Source organism: Cebus imitator, unplaced genomic scaffold (genome assembly GCF_001604975.1).
Source record: "Cebus imitator isolate Cc_AM_T3 unplaced genomic scaffold, Cebus_imitator-1.0 Scaffold180, whole genome shotgun sequence".
Classification (NCBI taxonomy): Eukaryota; Metazoa; Chordata; class Mammalia; order Primates; family Cebidae; genus Cebus; species Cebus imitator.
The window spans coordinates 734,548-751,077 of NW_016107495.1; the positions used below are offsets into that span (position 1 = coordinate 734,548).

The following is a 16,530-nucleotide window of genomic DNA, read 5'->3' on the forward strand; positions in this document are numbered from 1 at the left end:
AAAAAAAAAAAAAGAGAGAGAGATTAAGGCAATGCTGCAATGTCTTGAAAAAATAAATATAAAGAAGAAAACCAGACCGGGCACGGTGGCTCACACCTGTAATCCCAGCACTTTCGGAGGCCAAGGCAAACAGATCACAAGGTCAAGAGTTTGAGACCAGCCTGGCCAACATAGTGAAACCCCATCTCTACTAAGAATACAAAATTTAGCCAAGCATGCTGGTGGGAACCTGTAATCCAGCTACTTGGGAGGCTGAGGCAGGAGAATTGCTTGAACCTGGGAGGCGGAGGTTGCAGTAAGCCAAGATTGCACCACTGCACTCCAGCCTGGGCAACAGAGCAAGTCTCCATCTCAAAAGAAAAAAAAAAGGAAAAGCCTCTGAAATTCCCTTTCCCTCCTCCTAATTCTCAGGGGGCGAAATCTAAGCAAGTCATCCTGCTCTAGAGCTGTGTAAAATCAAGTTATCCTTCCTTCCCCAGTGTGGTGGTAAGGAAAGAGCATGGGATTTGGGTTCAGTTGGCTAGGTTCAGCTCTGATCTTGTCAGTGGTTGATCTTGAACTTGGAAAAGTCACTGGAATCCTCAACCATCATTTCCTCATATACAATATTGAGGCAATAACTAAGGCTTTTTGGAGCTGGATGCTGTAATCTTCAAGAGTGGCATTTCTGGTGGGAATTTCAGGCACCACGGTAGGCCAGGAGAGAAGGTATCTGCAGACCTTCTGGAAGCTCTCCAGTGCATATCCCCTCTGGGGTGGGGGCTGACTGTCACTACGTGGGGTTAGTCCTGCAGGACAGGCAGGTAGGATAGAGTCTGAGGGCATGGGGAATGGCAGTCTCCTGGAGAGGGCACAGAGAGTTCAACACTGAATCTTAGTTTGTCCTGGACATCTTCAGGGCAACCTCTGGTGGAAAGGTTAAAGTATAAATGACTGTTCCCTGTCAAAAGGGCACAGAAGTAAAACTGGGAGGATGTTGAGAGGGAACTGGATGCAGGGTGGAAGGTAGGGTGACAGCAGAGAAGAAGGGCCTGAGCCTGGGGGAAGGGGAAAGTAGGCTAAACAATTCACAGGATGAAGACATTTCGCAGAAGTGTGAGAACACATCACTTGGCCCTGGACAACAACCACAAGCCAGACAGTCCAAAGAGACATAGTTCCAAAGGAACATAAAGTGACATGGCTTTTATGTGTCCCAGAGACATGGGTGTGCTTTTGGAGCTTGAAGGACCATTAAGAAAACATCAGATCCACCAGGGCTGCTGCAAACATGACAGTTCCCTTCCCAACACATCATGGCAGCTGCTGCAGCTCTCTGCCCTCTCTATACTGAGGCTAGCCGCAGATGGACCAGCAGCCCACCCCCAGAGCACACCAGGCAGAGAGGTGCTCCCAGTCGTTACCAGGTTCCACTCTCAGAACCATCCTAAAACCATGGGAAGTCCAGCAGCACCATATTATATGCATCAGAAGAAGTTGGTTTAAATCCCTTGCCAAGATTTCTAAGGCTTCTTGCTGCATCTGTTTGCGTGTGGCCGGGAGTGCAGCTAGCAGTCTCCTCTCCCTCCTTCTCCATGTAGCCAATAGCACCTCCTCAGGGTCAACAAACAAGAAATGAGACCAGGCCAGGCACAGTGGTTCATGCCTGTAATCCCAGCACTTTGGAAGGCCAAGGAGGAGTTCAAGACCAGCCTGACTGACACAGTGAAACCCCGACTCTACTAAAAATACAAAAATTAGCTGGGCGTGATGGCGGGTGCCTGTAATCCCAGCTACCCAGGAGACTGAGGCAGGAGAATCGCTTGAGCCTGGGAGGCGGAAGTTGCAGTGAGCCAAGATCATGCTACTGCACTCCAGCCTGGGTGACAGAGGGAGACTCTAGTCTCAAAAAAAAAAAAAAAAAAAAAAAAAGAAATGAGACCAGAAAACCATCCTTTCTGAGCCCACCTGCCATCTGAACCTCCCAAACCCTAGTTTAACCTCTCCTATTCATTCATTCAGTATATAGGTACTGAGCAGCTATTGTGCACTGAGCCCTGAGCCAGTACTAATTGAGGAAAGAAATGAGCAACGTAGCTCCAAAAGCACAGTGCTTTCTGCCTGAGGCAGCAGAGAATGGATAATCAAACCTGTCCTTCCTCTCTCCCTGCCTAGGACCCTGACCAGAGGGTTTGTGGGAGTTCGGTCAGGGTGCAGGAAAGAAGACAGTGAGTCAGATACGTCGATGTCTGATCTTGCCTGTCAGTAAAGGTTGTGCAGCCCCAAAGGCAGGGTGATGGTGAACCTTTGGCTCCCACCAGCAGTTCTCTCATTATCCTTCCAACAGCCCCGTGCTCAATCATACCATCATTCTAATGCTTCACACATGAAAACTGAGGCTTGGATACCTTTGCCTACTTGCTAGTGTCTCACAGGCAGCGAATGGCAAAGCCTGCAACCAAGCCACACTGTGTGCCCTCTGCTGGGAGCCTCGGATTGATTGGTGACTCCATGGACGTTTGTTGACCTAAACAGTAGGTGTTCGAGGAACTGAAAGATCTCTAACAAAAAACCTTTAGAAAGAAAGGATTGCTTTTCTGTCTGCCCACCTAGATGAACCCTACTAAAATGGATTGATTTTAGCAATGAGAAGTTCCGTTTACTACACTCCAGGGTTTCCATTAACCCTCAGAGTTATGGTCAGATAGAGTAACCTAGCCAGAACTGCCCCTAAGGACTCCTTCTCCTGGCCAGCAGCTACAGGAGTGTGGCACCATTATCCCATCCAGCCTGGGGAAACCCTTGGTAAGAGTTCAGATCATTACTCAGCAGAACATGTCCAGGACCCAGTGGCTGGAACTTCAGCAGGGCTCAGGATTTTAGAGTTGTGATCTAAAAGTGTTGTGAGAACAGAATCCTGGAGAAGCTTCAGTCCCTACCTGAACCCACAGCCATCTGGATCCCTGTCCTGGATTATTGAGAAGGGGTGCATGCCAGGCTCCTGGCCAACCCTGCGACTACTCCACTTGCCCCATCTCTGCATTGAGTAATCCAGCTTTGAGAGGCTGAGCCTCTGCATGAGTCAGGTCTTTGCTCAGCCATAATAAGAAGGTGATTGGCTGGGTCTGCCAGAGCTTTGTGACCCGCTGGCTGGCTCCCCAGCCCCTCAGAACCCCTCAGCCCCACCTGCACATACTGCCTCCATGCAAGCCCAGAATAACCTGGATGTGTGACTCACGGGGCTAGGGGTAGCAATTTTGCAGATTTTCCAAACAGGCGACTTCAGCCCCTTGGGCCTGGGCAGGAAGGGGTAGCCCAGTGACAGTGGGCATAGCCCCACTTCAGGAACGGCAAACGTGTTGGCTGGCTCTGCGGAGTTCTCTCTCCTCTGATCCCACAGCATCTGTTCCAGTTGTCTTGGCCGGTAGGATGGCATCTACAAAGCAGGATGTATGGGAAATCTGGAGTTTGGGAGGGATTGTGGTCAGAGCCCAGCTTTGGGAAACCCGGGTGGCTGTCTCTAGGCAAAGTGGCAGAGAAAAGTTCTGTAGTCTGTCTCCCTTCTGGGCTGGCCATTCCATGGTCTCAGAGACCAGAGGCTGGCTGTGTGTCAGGCACGTACTTCTCAAACAAATGCCCTTAGATTTTCACTGTCCCCGCGATGCTGACAGTACTTGCCAAATATGTACTGAATGTCAGGCTCCATGCTTAGCACGGTATACACATGGCGGCTCACTTAATCCTCATAACTGTTCTATGAGGTGGTAACTGTCACTGTTCCCATTTTATAGATGAGGAAACTGAGACCTAAAGTCAAGTCAGACAGCTCGGACATGGTATATCTAGGATTTGAACCCACATGATGTGCCTGGAGATCCAGTGTTCTTAAGCACTACCTTTTTGGAGCTTGCTGGAGGCATGCTGGCCACCTCCTGTAGGACTGGTAGACCTGGTGTGTCTTTCTTACCCACATTGGGCAGAGGGTGGAGGCCTGGCAACTGCAGGAAGTTCTTCCAGGGACCAGCCAGAACAGGGCTAAACTTGGGGTAAAAGGAGCTCTAGATAATTAGAGAAGACCGAGTGCCCCTAAATTACCTTCAAGACATATTTGTGGAAGATAGATGTAAAAACAAAAAGCCAAAATTAGATTTAGGCTGGTGATAAGGTCATTAAATAATAGAATGTGAAATTTCAGTTGTACAGACTTATTAGCCATCTTTATGATTTAAGAATATAAGTGCCTAGATCTAAGTCCAGTCCGAATTACCTGAGAAGGAAGCAGATGGTCTCTAGAAACCCCTCTGACCATAGGTTAGTGGGATTTGGTCTTGATGACCATTTTTAAAGCCTTAGTCTGCAGAATGACCAGCAGCTTCCCCTCCGGCAATGAGAGTTGTAATTGCCTTTCCCCATTGCCTGTAAATGCACCATGAACCTGTGACTCAGCAAAATCACCAGATTAAACCTCCTCAACTTTTCTTTCCCTTGACTCTATTCCTGATAGCAGGAGTCAAGGCCCTACAGAACAGGCTTTTCCCAAGGCCACGTTGTCAGTCTGATCCTCGAATGGGGATCTGCCTGGATGGTGACATGCCACAATCCAGTCAGGGTCTGTTTCTCCTGACAGTCCCATGTGCCAAAGATCATGGCAGAAACATGTGGATGGGGTTGGAAGGCACTGCTCCTGCATCTCTTGGGACAGACAGAGCTTGCCCCCTCCTAGTGGTTACCTACCATTCTCTCCCACGAGGTGAAGGAGCTCTTGGGAACGTGTGTGTTATAAGAGTTTCCTCAGGCTACATCTTTGCTATAATTGGAGGCAGCTGGTCCACTTAGAGCCCGATGCTAGGGCAAATATTTTATACACCTCTGCTTCCAGCAGCTGGTCTGGTGTGAGTCCAGGCCCAAATCAACCCCCAATGCAAAAGGCAATCAGAAGTTGGACCTGTTTGATGAGTTGAAACTGTGGTTTTGGGAGATAGAGAGGCTGGCTCAGTTTAGTCCAGGACCTTAGAACAGCCCCAATGCTCCATGCCCCGCAGCCAGCCCAGCTCTTAGAGGCTCCCAATTTGAGCTCTAAATTGAGCTCTGGAAAGCAGCGTTGGGGGATGGGAATTACATTTAAAGGAGTTTTTGCTCAGGACCTGGGTGCCACCTGCTGGCCATGTTTAGTCCTATTTACAGAGCCAAAGGTAGGAGAGGAAAATTAAAAGGGCATCCCGCTCTCTCCAGTGTGATGAGGCATAAGGAAACCAGGAGGCTGTTTCCTCATGCTGCTGTAGCAAATGCAGCAGAGGAATCCTGTAGAGACCCCTTGGTGCCTGGATGAGTCCTCCTGAGTCAAATGTACCCCCACTAGGGCAGAGTGTAGCACCAGTTGAGAGGACTTGAGTGAGTCCTGAGTGGGGACTGAGGCTCTGTTCCTGCTACTAACTACCCCCTTCCCCAGAAGCCCCATAGTGGGTAACAGCATGATTCATTGCTGGGCCCTGCAAGGAGCCATTTTTTCCAACTTCCTTCTCACAGGCGCTACTGCCACTCATGGGACCCTAGAATTAGACCAAAGGTGTAGAACATGCCCTTCCATCATCAGGCATTGACCACCCTGGGAATTTCTGGCCATGCTGAGAAGACCTGGGCACTTTTCAAGTAGCTATGTGGTCTTAGTGACTCTTGGGAGCCCTAAAAGCACGGCCTTTAGTTGTGTTCTAAACTCCGGGGAAACTGGAGATTTTCCCTGCATACCAAGGACTGGCTAGCATTTTCCCCCCAGAGAAGTGGCAGAATGTCCCAATGTTCCAGCCTTTGCTATTGCAACAGAAGCCGGTAAATCCCAGCTAAGTATGCATATCAAATGAAGGCTGTGGTTCTCATACCTGGCAGTGCACCAGAGGTATTTTTTTTAATTTTTATATATATGTGTAAAATATTTGTGTGTAACTTATAATGTATATATATTATACAAACACACTTGGGCTGCACTCTAGCCTATTGAAGCCTCTGCAGGAGAAGCCAGTGGACTCTCCTAATAAAGAACCTCTGCGATGCATGGAGGAGGCCTGAACCAATAGCAGGTCCAATCCTGTGGAAGCAGGAAAGCTGTCCCCAGGCCAGAAGACCCTTGAAGCTCAAATGATTTCAGTCAAAAACTGGAGGCTATGTTTGGACTAAGACCATTGCCTTTGCTTTTCTTCAGTAGTCAGCCCTTGAAACTCATATACTCTAAACAGAACAAAATCCCCAAAGTGGCTCAGGAACTCCCAGGGCCTGCCTACGGCTACTCCTTGCCCCCAGAACCACCCCAGACCAGACCAGCCCCTCTGAGGCCTGTCAGCCACAGCTGGCCCAGAATCACTCTGCCCCAGGGGCCTCATAGGGAAATGAGTCTCTGAGCCTGTGGAACACTCCTGCAGAGTCATTCTGGACAGTTCCCGGAATAGCTGGTGCTCTCTGCACCAGCTCCTGGCCGTCTTCTGCACCCTCCCTAGAGACCTGGCAGAGTCTGGCCACTGTGGCCTTGGGGGCACTCACATCCATCTCTCTAACTCTGCATGCCCTCTCCTTCCCGACTTCCCATGGCACTTGCTGTTTCCACCACACTTTTGGGCATTTGGTTATACTGTTCTCATGTGTGCGTTACTCTCCCCAATAAGATTATGAACTCCTTGAGGACAGGGGCAAATCATTTCAATTTCTCGAAGTCTACAACAAAATGATACTCATCAAAATCAGATGCCCTTTCCTTGACCCTGCCCACTCTGCCCCTGTGGCAAGCTTAGCATCCATCCAGGCATCCACTCCTCCTCCTGTTACTTTAGGTGTGTCCTGGGAACTCGTGTGTCCCCTAACTCTAGTCTGCAATTCCACTCCACCGATATGGTTAGGCAGTTATTATTCACCGAGAACTGGTGTGGAAGCTGAAAGTGAATGGAACACAGCTTGCCCATTGAAGAGCTAACAGTCAGGTGGAAGGGGCAGCCACATACATGATTTCTTTTTTTTGGAGACAGAGTCTAGCTCTGTCGCCCAGGCTGGAGTGCGGTGGCACAATCTTGGCCCACTGCAACCTCCACCTCCCAGGTTCAAGCAATTCTCCTGCCTCAGCCTCCCTAGTAGCCAGGATTACATGCCTGGCTAATTTTTGTATTTTTAGTAGAGACAGGGTTACACCATGTTGGCCAGGTTGGTCTCGAACTCCTGGCCTCAGGTAATTGGCCCACCTCAGCTTCCCAAAATGCTGGGATTACAGGTATGAGCCATCACACCTAGCTTCATACATGATTTTAAGAGACTGTGCAGGATGCCATGAAGAGCCGTGCCCAGCGTGCTGTAGGATAGTAGGCACATGCCTCCTGCAGAGGGGGCCAGAGAAAGTCTCCTGGAGCTAAAGCAGAGTCCTGAGGCCGAGTGCCGGTGGGGTGTTGGGGTGTGGGGGGGTGGAACGCAGGCTGGAAGATGATGAAACACGATTCAGAAAGAGGAGAGGACATGAGGCATCAGTCAATAGTTCAACAACGTTACTGAACGTCTTGCCTGTGACGGGCCTGGATACCCCACTCTTGGCTTGTAAACAAGTCCAGTGGTGAGCGCAAGGGCCAAGATGCAGGGCCATGGGCGCAGAGCCGCTGTGTAGGAGGAGACTCAAAGTGCAGTCAACATTACCCTCGGAAATCTCTGAAACTGCCAGATCCTGAGTCTTTAGAAGCTCCCAAGACAATAATTCATTTCTGTTTCTCTTGGCTTTTTGACCCCACCTGGCCTCCCTTTGCCAGGGCAAGGAAAGACAAGGTTTATTTTTCAAAGGAAGAAGAACTAGGAATAAAGAAGAGGGTTTTCTCTCATGATTTTTCTTCAAAGCATTCATTTAAGTTAAATGTGCTCCATCCTATGTGCTTGGGGTCAGGGGTAGGAACGTGAGGGGTACACAGCTCTGCAGATGCCTTGCTGAGTCTCCCTCTGTAAAGTAGTGCTGCTCAAATGGGGCCGTGCCTGCAGATCCTCCGGGCATCTTGGTCAGAGGCAGTTTCTCATTCAGTAGGTCTCAGGGAAGGCGAGAGAATTGGAATTTCTAACCAGCTGATCCCCATATAGCCCCAGTGCCGCAGGTCCAGGGGCCACAGCTGAGAACCATGAAGCAGAGGATGAATAAACTTTGTGGGAGGGACAGCATTCCAGACAGGGTGAGTAGGAAGCTGCCTGTGGCTCCTAACTGGGGGAGCAAAGTGGGAGATAAGGCTGCAGAGGTGGGGTCCCATTATGATTTGATAAGTGGTCAGGAGGAGTCATGTGTTAACAGCAGATGCCTGCAACAGACAGGGGAATATTCTTCCTGTAAGAATATAAGGTACATAAGATGTATTCTTATTTCACAGAGACACTTTACTTGTTAAACCTGGAGAAATATTCTTCACTCACTCCAGAAACACATGTTCTCACAATTCGGAAAACACAGTTCTTTTGATCTATCTTGTTTCTCCATTTCAGATAAAGACCTGGTTACAAGAAATATGTCCTCCTTTTCTTAACAGCACAAATCAGCGATCAGCAGCAGCTGACCCTTGGCCTCTGTGGGGTGGGAAGGAGGCTCACTGCTGGCTCCACTCCAACTGCTGCTTTCAGTGCGGGAGCACAGGCTCGGAGTGGCCAAAAGAAGCCAGAAATCCCAAGTTATTAAACATCTCAACTTTAATATATTGGGCACTAATTCAAAAATGTTTCCAACACTATGAGTGCTAAACAGTTTAAGTCTGCAAGGCAAATTCAGCCAATGCGTGTCTCTTTTATGACTGCTGGCTGAAAGGACTTGAAGTGGGGGAGGGGGGTGGTCAGACCTGCTTTTAGGTAGATTCTAACCACACAGTGTCAAGGACAGATTAGGAGGAAGGAGAGACTGGAGGCTGGAAGACCTTTTAGGAGGTTCCTGCCAGCCTGTGCTAGAGAGAAAATACAGCCAGCCTCCACATCCATGGGTTCCAGATCTGTGGATTCAATCAAATATCGATAAAAAATATTCAGGAAAGAAAAATGGATCGTTGCATCTGTACTGAACACCTACAGACTTCGTTTTCATGTCATGATTCCCTAAACGATACCGTATAACAACTATTTACATCACAGTGACGTGGTAGTAGGTATTAGGAGTATGAGTAATCTAGAGATGATTTAAATCATACAGGAGGATATCCGTAAATACTACATCATTTTATATAAGACACTTGACTATGCATTGATTTGAGTATAGGGGGATGTTCTGGAACAAATTCCCTCATGAATACCAAGGGACAATGGTATGCCTAAATCCTGAGGGTAAGCAGAACAGGGTGGGTTGAGGAGGTGAGGTTGCAGGACTTGAGGAGTGACTTGGTAGGAGCATGAGGGAGAGGAGGCTGTCTAGGATGACCCCACACGCCTCTAAGGTGGTAAGTGATAGCTGGTGGTGACATTCACTGGGATGATGAATATAGGAGCCAGAAGCATGTTCTAAGGGAAGGTTGTGGACAAGCAGAATTTAGGTGCCTCTGCATCAGCCACAGGAATATGGAGTCGGAATTCAGAGCAGAGGCAAAGGTTAGCTGGCTTTCTAAAACACAAATCTGGTCAGGTTACTGTCTGCTTAAAACCCTCTAATGGCTTCCAAATAGAAAGTCCAGATTCCTCCTCCTAAGGCCCTGGCAACCTGTCCCTGCCAACCTCATTGTGCCACGCCCCAACAGAAAAATCTGCTCCCCGGGCCTGCTCCACAACTCAGAGTGCCCGGAATAAGCTCTGCCTTTGTTCTTGCTAGTCCCTGTGCCCGAATGCCTTCCACCCATTCCTTTTTATGTCTGGAAAATTCCTATTACTTTCAGGCTCCAACATCTCTGCTCTGAGCCCTTCGCTGACCCTGCCCAGCAGATGCGCTCACGCCCTTCTTTGTGCTGTCCCTGAACATTTATGTGCCTGTTTCACTGCCCCATCGCTCCCTACTGAGGGGATCTGCCTGTCTGTAAATGCCTCAAGGCAGAGGCCATATCTTTTTTTTTTTTTTTTTGAGACAGTCTTGCTCTGTCACCAGGCTGCAGGCTGGAGTGCAGTGGCACAGTCTTGGCTCACTGCAACCTCTACCTCCTCGGTTCCAGCAATTCTGCCTCAGCCTCACAAGTAGCTGGAACTACAGGTGAGCACCACTACACCCAGCTAATTTTTACATTTTTAGTAGAGACAAGATTTCACCATGATGGCCAGGATAGTCTTGATCTCCTGACCTCATGATCTGCCCACTTCAGCCTCCCAAAGTGCTGGGATTATAGGTGTGAGCGATAAGATATGGCCAGCCAGCAGAGGCCATATCTCAATTAACTTCGAATTGCTAGCTCCTGGCACATGTCTAGCATTATAGTAGATGCTCATTAAATGTCTAAAGAAGACCCCTCCTCTGGGGGTAAACTGCAAGGCCAATCTGGAGGGAATATTTCTTACTTCCCAGTATCATATACCCCCTCTCTCCTGACAGCTAAGGAGCTGCATGAAGCCCTAGTGCTTACCTCACCTTTCTTCTTACTTTTCAGCTGGGGTATGGCCGTCAATGTGTACTCCACATCTGTGACCAGTGAAAATCTGAGTCGCCATGATATGCTTGCGTGGGTCAATGACTCCCTGCACCTCAACTACACCAAGATAGAACAGCTATGCTCAGGTAGGAGGCTGGAAATACGGGAAGTGGCCCTGCTGGAAGGAAAGAAAGGCCAGAAGGCAGAGCAGACACAGCAGGGAATATACAGCAGTCACGCGTGGCCAAATGATGGGGATGTGCCCAGAGAAATGCATCCTCAGGCGATGTTGTGTGAACATCACATAGTGTGTTTACACAAACCTGGATGGCGTAGCCTACTACACACCTCAGCTATGTGGTATACCTACTGCTCCTAGGCTAAAAACCTGGACAGCATGTTTCTGTACTAAATACTGCAAACAGTTTTAACACATGCTAAGTATTTGCACATCTAAACATATCTAAACATAGAAAAGGTACAATAAAAATATGGTGTTATAATCCTATGGGACCACTATCATATATGTGGTCCATCATTGACCACACCATTGTTAGGCAGCCCACCCATGACTGTAGCTTGTGATTAGACTAAGGCGGAGAGCTGGTGGCACTGAACTAGTCAGACTGGCTGGAGCTGAAGTCAGGAAATGTGAGCAAGGAAAGAGAAGAGCAGGAGAGGCACCGAGAAGGACTGCAGGGAGAGGAGGAGCGGGGAGCTGAGCGCCAGGACGGCAAGAGAGCCAGAGGTCTGACCTCGCCTCTCTGGGTCCAACTCTCAGCTCTTCTTCTGGTGGTGCAACCCTGGGCAAGTCACTATATACTGCCCTAGGCCTCGGTTTTCCCATCCATAAGATGGAGATAATGTCACCAACTAACTAGAGTTGCCGTTGGGATTGCCCTATCTACATGCAGTGTTTGGTGTGGTGCTGGTTCGTCATATGCATCAATAAATAGTCATTGCTGCTATTCTTAGAAAGCTGGGGGGATTCTGGCCATGTCTATCCTGAAAGTAGGAATGGCCCCAGCCCCAGAACAAGGAGAGAGAAGAGGAGACAGGGTTTGGGGAAGTGAGAGAGAGCAGCCCACAGGAGATCAGTGAGCCCCCTCAGCCAGCGCCCTTCTCCACAGGGGCAGCCTACTGCCAGTTCATGGACATGCTCTTCCCCGGCTGTGTGCACTTGAGGAAAGTGAAGTTTCAGGCCAAGCTAGAGCATGAATACATCCACAACTTCAAGGTGCTGCAAGCAGCTTTCAAGAAGATGGGTGTCGACAAAGTAGGTGCCTGCGCTCCGGGGGGCCCCGAGCAGCTGTGTGACCCTGGGGAAGAAGATGGCCCACCAGCCTGGGCAACAGGGGGTGCTGGGGTCATTTCAGTGCTCGCGCCTCCTTCCACCTCCCGACTCTCCAGAAGGAATTTTTCCCCTGCTCAAGGCACAATGGAAAAGCCCACAACACTTGCCCTTCCATCATGACAACATTCCTTTCCCTTCCTCCTCTCTGGACCCTGCCCATTCCCAACACTGAGTTCTGTGTGTGCTCCTGTGAAGTTCCACTTCTTTCTCTCTCTGTAGGGCCCAAGAAAGTGTCTTTGCTCACTCTCCTGCCTCGGTGGCTGCAGACCCCCAGCCCACATGCAGGCAGTAGAGCCCAGGGACGCCTCCCCTCACAGTTCTTCCACACAGTGCCTGTAGAGAAGGGATGTCTCTGGATCCGAGACCGGGGCCTGCCAGCCTGTCTGCTCTGGTGCCATGGGAGGGGGGCAGATGGAGAAGGTGGAGGACGCTGCAGCCCAGGGGCTGGCTTTCCTGACAGCAGTGGCCCTCGGCGGAGGAAGGCAGCCCTACAGCAGCAGGTGGCTAAAGTACTCTGCTTATGTGGTCTATTTCAGATCATTCCTGTAGAGAAATTAGTGAAAGGAAAATTCCAAGATAATTTTGAGTTTATTCAGTGGTTTAAGAAATTCTTTGACGCAAACTATGATGGAAAGGATTACAACCCTCTGCTGGCGCGGCAGGGCCAGGACGTAGCGCCACCTCCTAACCCAGGTGATCAGATCTTCAACAAATCCAAGAAACTCATTGGCACAGCAGGTAACGTGCCCGAGCCGGGGGAGGGAGTGTGGGGGGCCGGGCCGGCAGTCCTCCACAGCCAGGAGTGCCCCCTGGGCCACGGCCCGGCCCTGCCAGCCTGGAGGAGACTGTTATCACGGAGTTCAGATGACGCCGCCTGCTGGCCACTTAGACCGGGGGAGTGAAAGTAGTGGGTGAGAGAGCTCCAAAAATTGCTCTAAGAGAAGAGCCACCAGCACCAGCCATGGTGGCAGCTGGCGGTATGAGGCTGAAGGCACCTTGTTTTGTAGGATGAGCTAACTTGTTTGCCTCAGGATGATGGGGCAGCAAGGTGGCTTGGTTTCTCCGTCCAGGTGCTTCCAGGCCAAGAGCCTGGTGCCAGCACCACAGCCCCTTCTTGCCCCCTGCCCACTGGCCGGCCAGGAGCAGGAGTTGCCAAGCTGATCACACCTTACCCCATTCCAAAGGCCCAACAGTCCTAAGTCCTCAAAAGATGAGTCTCTAGAAACAAGGCTTTGTCTGGGTCCTGGAGGGGAAGGGAGAGAATCAGGAGGGCCTTTGAGAAACAGCAGCATTGGGAGGGGAAGGGAGAGGAGCAGCCCCAGCCCGCGTCGGACCCCGTCATAGCAGAGCCACCTCCTCCGTCTGTGCTGCTGTTCCGCCTGGGCCTGCCCCACTTGCCCGCCTGCTTGCTTTGCACTAGAAGCAGCCTGCTGTCTAGCTGTCTAGGGAGGTGCAGTTGCTAGTGAGCAAGTGGCCACGGCATGCTGGCTGTGCTGGGGAGGAGCTGGGGTCCCTGATTTTTCCACCGCTGTGCAGATACCCAGTCCCGCCCAGCAGAGGGCAACAGAGCCCATCCTGACACAGGGCCCCAGGAGGGGCAGCCACCCAGGGATGATGGCTTTGGGCTGGGGCTTCTGTTAGGCAAGACCCTGTGCCAGCCGCCTTTCCTCTAGCTGTCAGTACTAGAGGGCCCTGAACCCTTCCAGCTCCACTTCCCCAAATTCGCTGTCCCAGTTTATCTCCTCTCTCCCTCAGGCCAGCTCTCTTCTCACCCCAACACCTCACACCGTCTTTTAGTTCCCTATAGTTTCTGCTCTCCTGGCCTTGCCAAAGGGCAGCCCAGCTGCTGGAGTATCCATGGGGCCAAGGCTCCAGGCCTAGCTGTAGATGCCCATCCGGGGGTGGGGGCAGGGGGTTGAGAGTGCCTGCCTGTCGCATGGGCCTGCCCCGCAGTCCTCACACCAGGCTGTCTCCTGCCATGTGCGCTGTGGGCTCACGTGGCCTCACCTGACTCTTTCTCTGGGCAGTTCCACAGAGGACATCCCCCACAGGCCCAAAAAACATGCAGACCTCCGGCCGGCTGAGCAACGTGGCCCCACCCTGCATCCTCCGGAAGAATCCTCCATCAGCCCGAAATGGTGGCCATGAGACTGATGCCCAAATTCTTGAACTCAACCAGCAGGTGAGTCGGATGGGTAAGGGTAGCTGAGAAAGCCCTGTCACCAAAGCCAGGCCCTTGGGGTGTCTGAGGGACAAGAGGAGGGCAGGCAGGGGAGCCTGAGGCGGGGACTTCTGGCTTGAACATTTCCTTGTCCCCAAGCAGCTGGTGGACTTGAAGCTGACAGTGGATGGGCTGGAGAAGGAGCGTGACTTCTACTTCAGCAAACTTCGTGACATCGAGCTCATCTGCCAGGAGCATGAAAGTGAAAACAGCCCTGTCATCTCAGGCATCATCAGCATCCTCTATGCCACGGAGGTGAGCACTCCCAGGCCCATCGGGCCCTCCCCAGTCTGGCCTGACCCTAAGACCAGAAGCATGATGGACCAGAAAGGACCGTGGAGAACATTTACTAATGAGAGAGAGGTGAAGTCACTAGCCCAGGGCCACCTGTTAACAGGGCTCCCGGACTCTTGACCCCTTGCTCCTCAGCTACCTATAGACCTGAGAAGCCCTGCCTGGCCCACCACTTTCCCCTCCCTCCCACCCCGCAGGAAGGATTCGCACCCCCTGAGGACGATGAGATTGAAGAGCACCAACAAGAAGACCAGGACGAGTACTGAGGGCGGCCGCAGCCCTGGCTGACTGCACAGCTTCCCCGTGCCTCCCTCCCTGCTCCACCCCCACATTACAGTCCTTTCCTAACACAGTCGGCCGGGTGCTTTGTGTCAGTGCCGCAGCATTGGGAGCCAGGCGAGCGGGGCTTGGGGACATGGGGCCGGGAAGCAGGCAGAAGCCCGTCCTGGGTAGCACTGGCCCAGTTGGCGGGACCCCTGTCCACACCCACCCTATTTATTTCCGTTGTCTCTCTGCTGTGTTGCCCAACACTTCCCAGGGTGCTGCTGCCACCCGCCCCAGCCAACCACCTGCTCCTGACAGCCAGCAGCTGTGTATTTGACAAAGTCATTGGTATATTTTTACTTACTGGATTTTCCTTGCACTTTACCTGTTCTTTTCCAGGGCTGACAGCACGGGCTCCGGGGCAGTGTGCCTTGCTTGGCTTCCCTTCCCCAAGGCTGGGGGCTGGGGCAGGACTCACCCATTCTAATTTATTTTGTCTTTTGGCTTCTCAGTAGTTGAAGGGAAGGCTGATGTCAGGAGAGGGAGAGGGGGCTGAGGAGGTAGTGCTGTAGGCTCAGGGGGGTAAGGGAGAGGGAGGGGAGCATGTGAGGGATGGAAGTGACCTCCTGGCACCAGGCTCACCCACCCAAGGCCCCCTGCCCCAGCACCGAAGCCCAGCATTGCCCAGAGGCCCCCAGCCGCTGCCTCTTGCCACCTGGCTCACCACACAGACTCTGCCTGGACCCCACTGTCCATCTGCTTCCCACCTGCCCTCCCCACCCCCTGCCCCTCGGGCACCAGCCTGCATATGTGTTCACTTTTATTTAAATAAACTTGTGTGGTAAAAGTCCATGCCATGTGTCCCTCAACTGAGCCACAGCCCAGGTCCAGGGCTTTCCACCTCCCATGCGCCCCTTTCTCCGGAGGTGATGGCTGTAGCACAGCCTCACCATCACCCTCCCGCAGGCCCGGAAAACACCACCAATGCCCAACACTGATGATAGGGCTCTGAAGGCAGGCAGGGGCCCCAACCCCCCGTCCCTGGGGAGGAAATTTCTGGGCCCTTGGCCATGATGAGGGGCAGCCAGTGAAGCGGCCATAGGGCAGCGTGGTGGCTTGGCCAAGAGGTGCTTAGCTTCAGTCCCCTTTGGGCCAGGGGAACTACATGTTGTCCCCCACCTGTTGTCAAAGCTCACACACCTCACCATAGTGATTCAGCTGGGGACAGGCACTCACATGACAGAGATAGCTGGGATGGCCACAAAGAGCAAGGAGTTCTGAGTGCTGAAGCCCAGGACAGCAACATCCAAGTGGTTCCTTCTGTAGAGCTGGCTCCAGTGGGAACAGGGAGTCAGGAACCCTTCCATGCCATCTGCACAGCCCCACTCCTGGCATGTGCCTGACAAAGGGCCATACTAACCCATGTCCCCGAAGCCCAGCAGAGACCAAGAGTGTGGAAATGAATGTGAGCATCTTGGGGTAATCTAGACCAGCCCCCCCGTTTACTGCTAAGGGGTCAGAGGCCCACATGCATGACTCACTTACTGTGGTAGAAACCTGGACTAGAACTCATACCTCTTGACTTGAGGTTCAGGGCTCATCCCCACAGACCACAGAGGTGTGACCTCCAGGGTGTTCCTCCAGCCGCAGCCTAGCGCTGCTTTCCTCACCACCCTGAGTATGGCCAACATGCAGCTGTGTCTCTTCTGTGGCCCCACCCCATGGCCTCTTCCAAGACCACCACCATTTCTCTCATGACACCAGATTCAAGCCTTGAATAAGCAATTCATATCTGTTTGCTTCTCGATCACCTCCACCTCCCCGTTGACTCCCACTCCCACCTACAGAGACACTTCTGGCCTTATTTTCTCTGTCTCTTTTTCTCCTCC

General features: G+C 51.7%; 1 protein-coding gene and 1 long non-coding RNA gene across 6 annotated transcripts in view; one reads left to right on the forward strand and one right to left on the reverse strand.

Annotated features, from left to right (window-relative positions):
- Window positions 1-15,493, forward strand: part of MAPRE3 (microtubule associated protein RP/EB family member 3) — a 57,460-nt gene extending 41,967 nt beyond the window's left edge. For 2 of the 5 annotated variants that reach the window (XM_017545552.1, XM_017545553.1), the window contains exons 2-7: window positions 10,527-10,654; window positions 11,639-11,784; window positions 12,399-12,600; window positions 13,890-14,044; window positions 14,186-14,338; window positions 14,575-15,493. In XM_017545552.1, the coding sequence (XP_017401041.1) occupies window positions 10,534-10,654; window positions 11,639-11,784; window positions 12,399-12,600; window positions 13,890-14,044; window positions 14,186-14,338; window positions 14,575-14,643 (846 nt within the window). In that variant the 5' untranslated portion in view covers window positions 10,527-10,533 and the 3' untranslated portion in view covers window positions 14,644-15,493. Of the gene's footprint in view, window positions 1-7,222; window positions 7,229-10,129; window positions 10,136-10,526; window positions 10,655-11,638; window positions 11,785-12,398; window positions 12,601-13,889; window positions 14,045-14,185; window positions 14,339-14,574 lie in introns of those variants that run through there. The other 3 variants (XM_037744617.1, XM_037744616.1, XM_017545555.1) reach the window with 3 other exon arrangements.
- LOC108315908 lies at window positions 12,432-13,949 on the reverse strand. Its single transcript, XR_001830115.2, has 2 exons — window positions 13,870-13,949; window positions 12,432-13,105 (listed from the first exon to the last, which is right to left on the reverse strand). It is a non-coding gene; the product is annotated as an uncharacterized LOC108315908 (long non-coding RNA).
- Window positions 15,494-16,530: the final 1,037 nt, after the last annotated feature.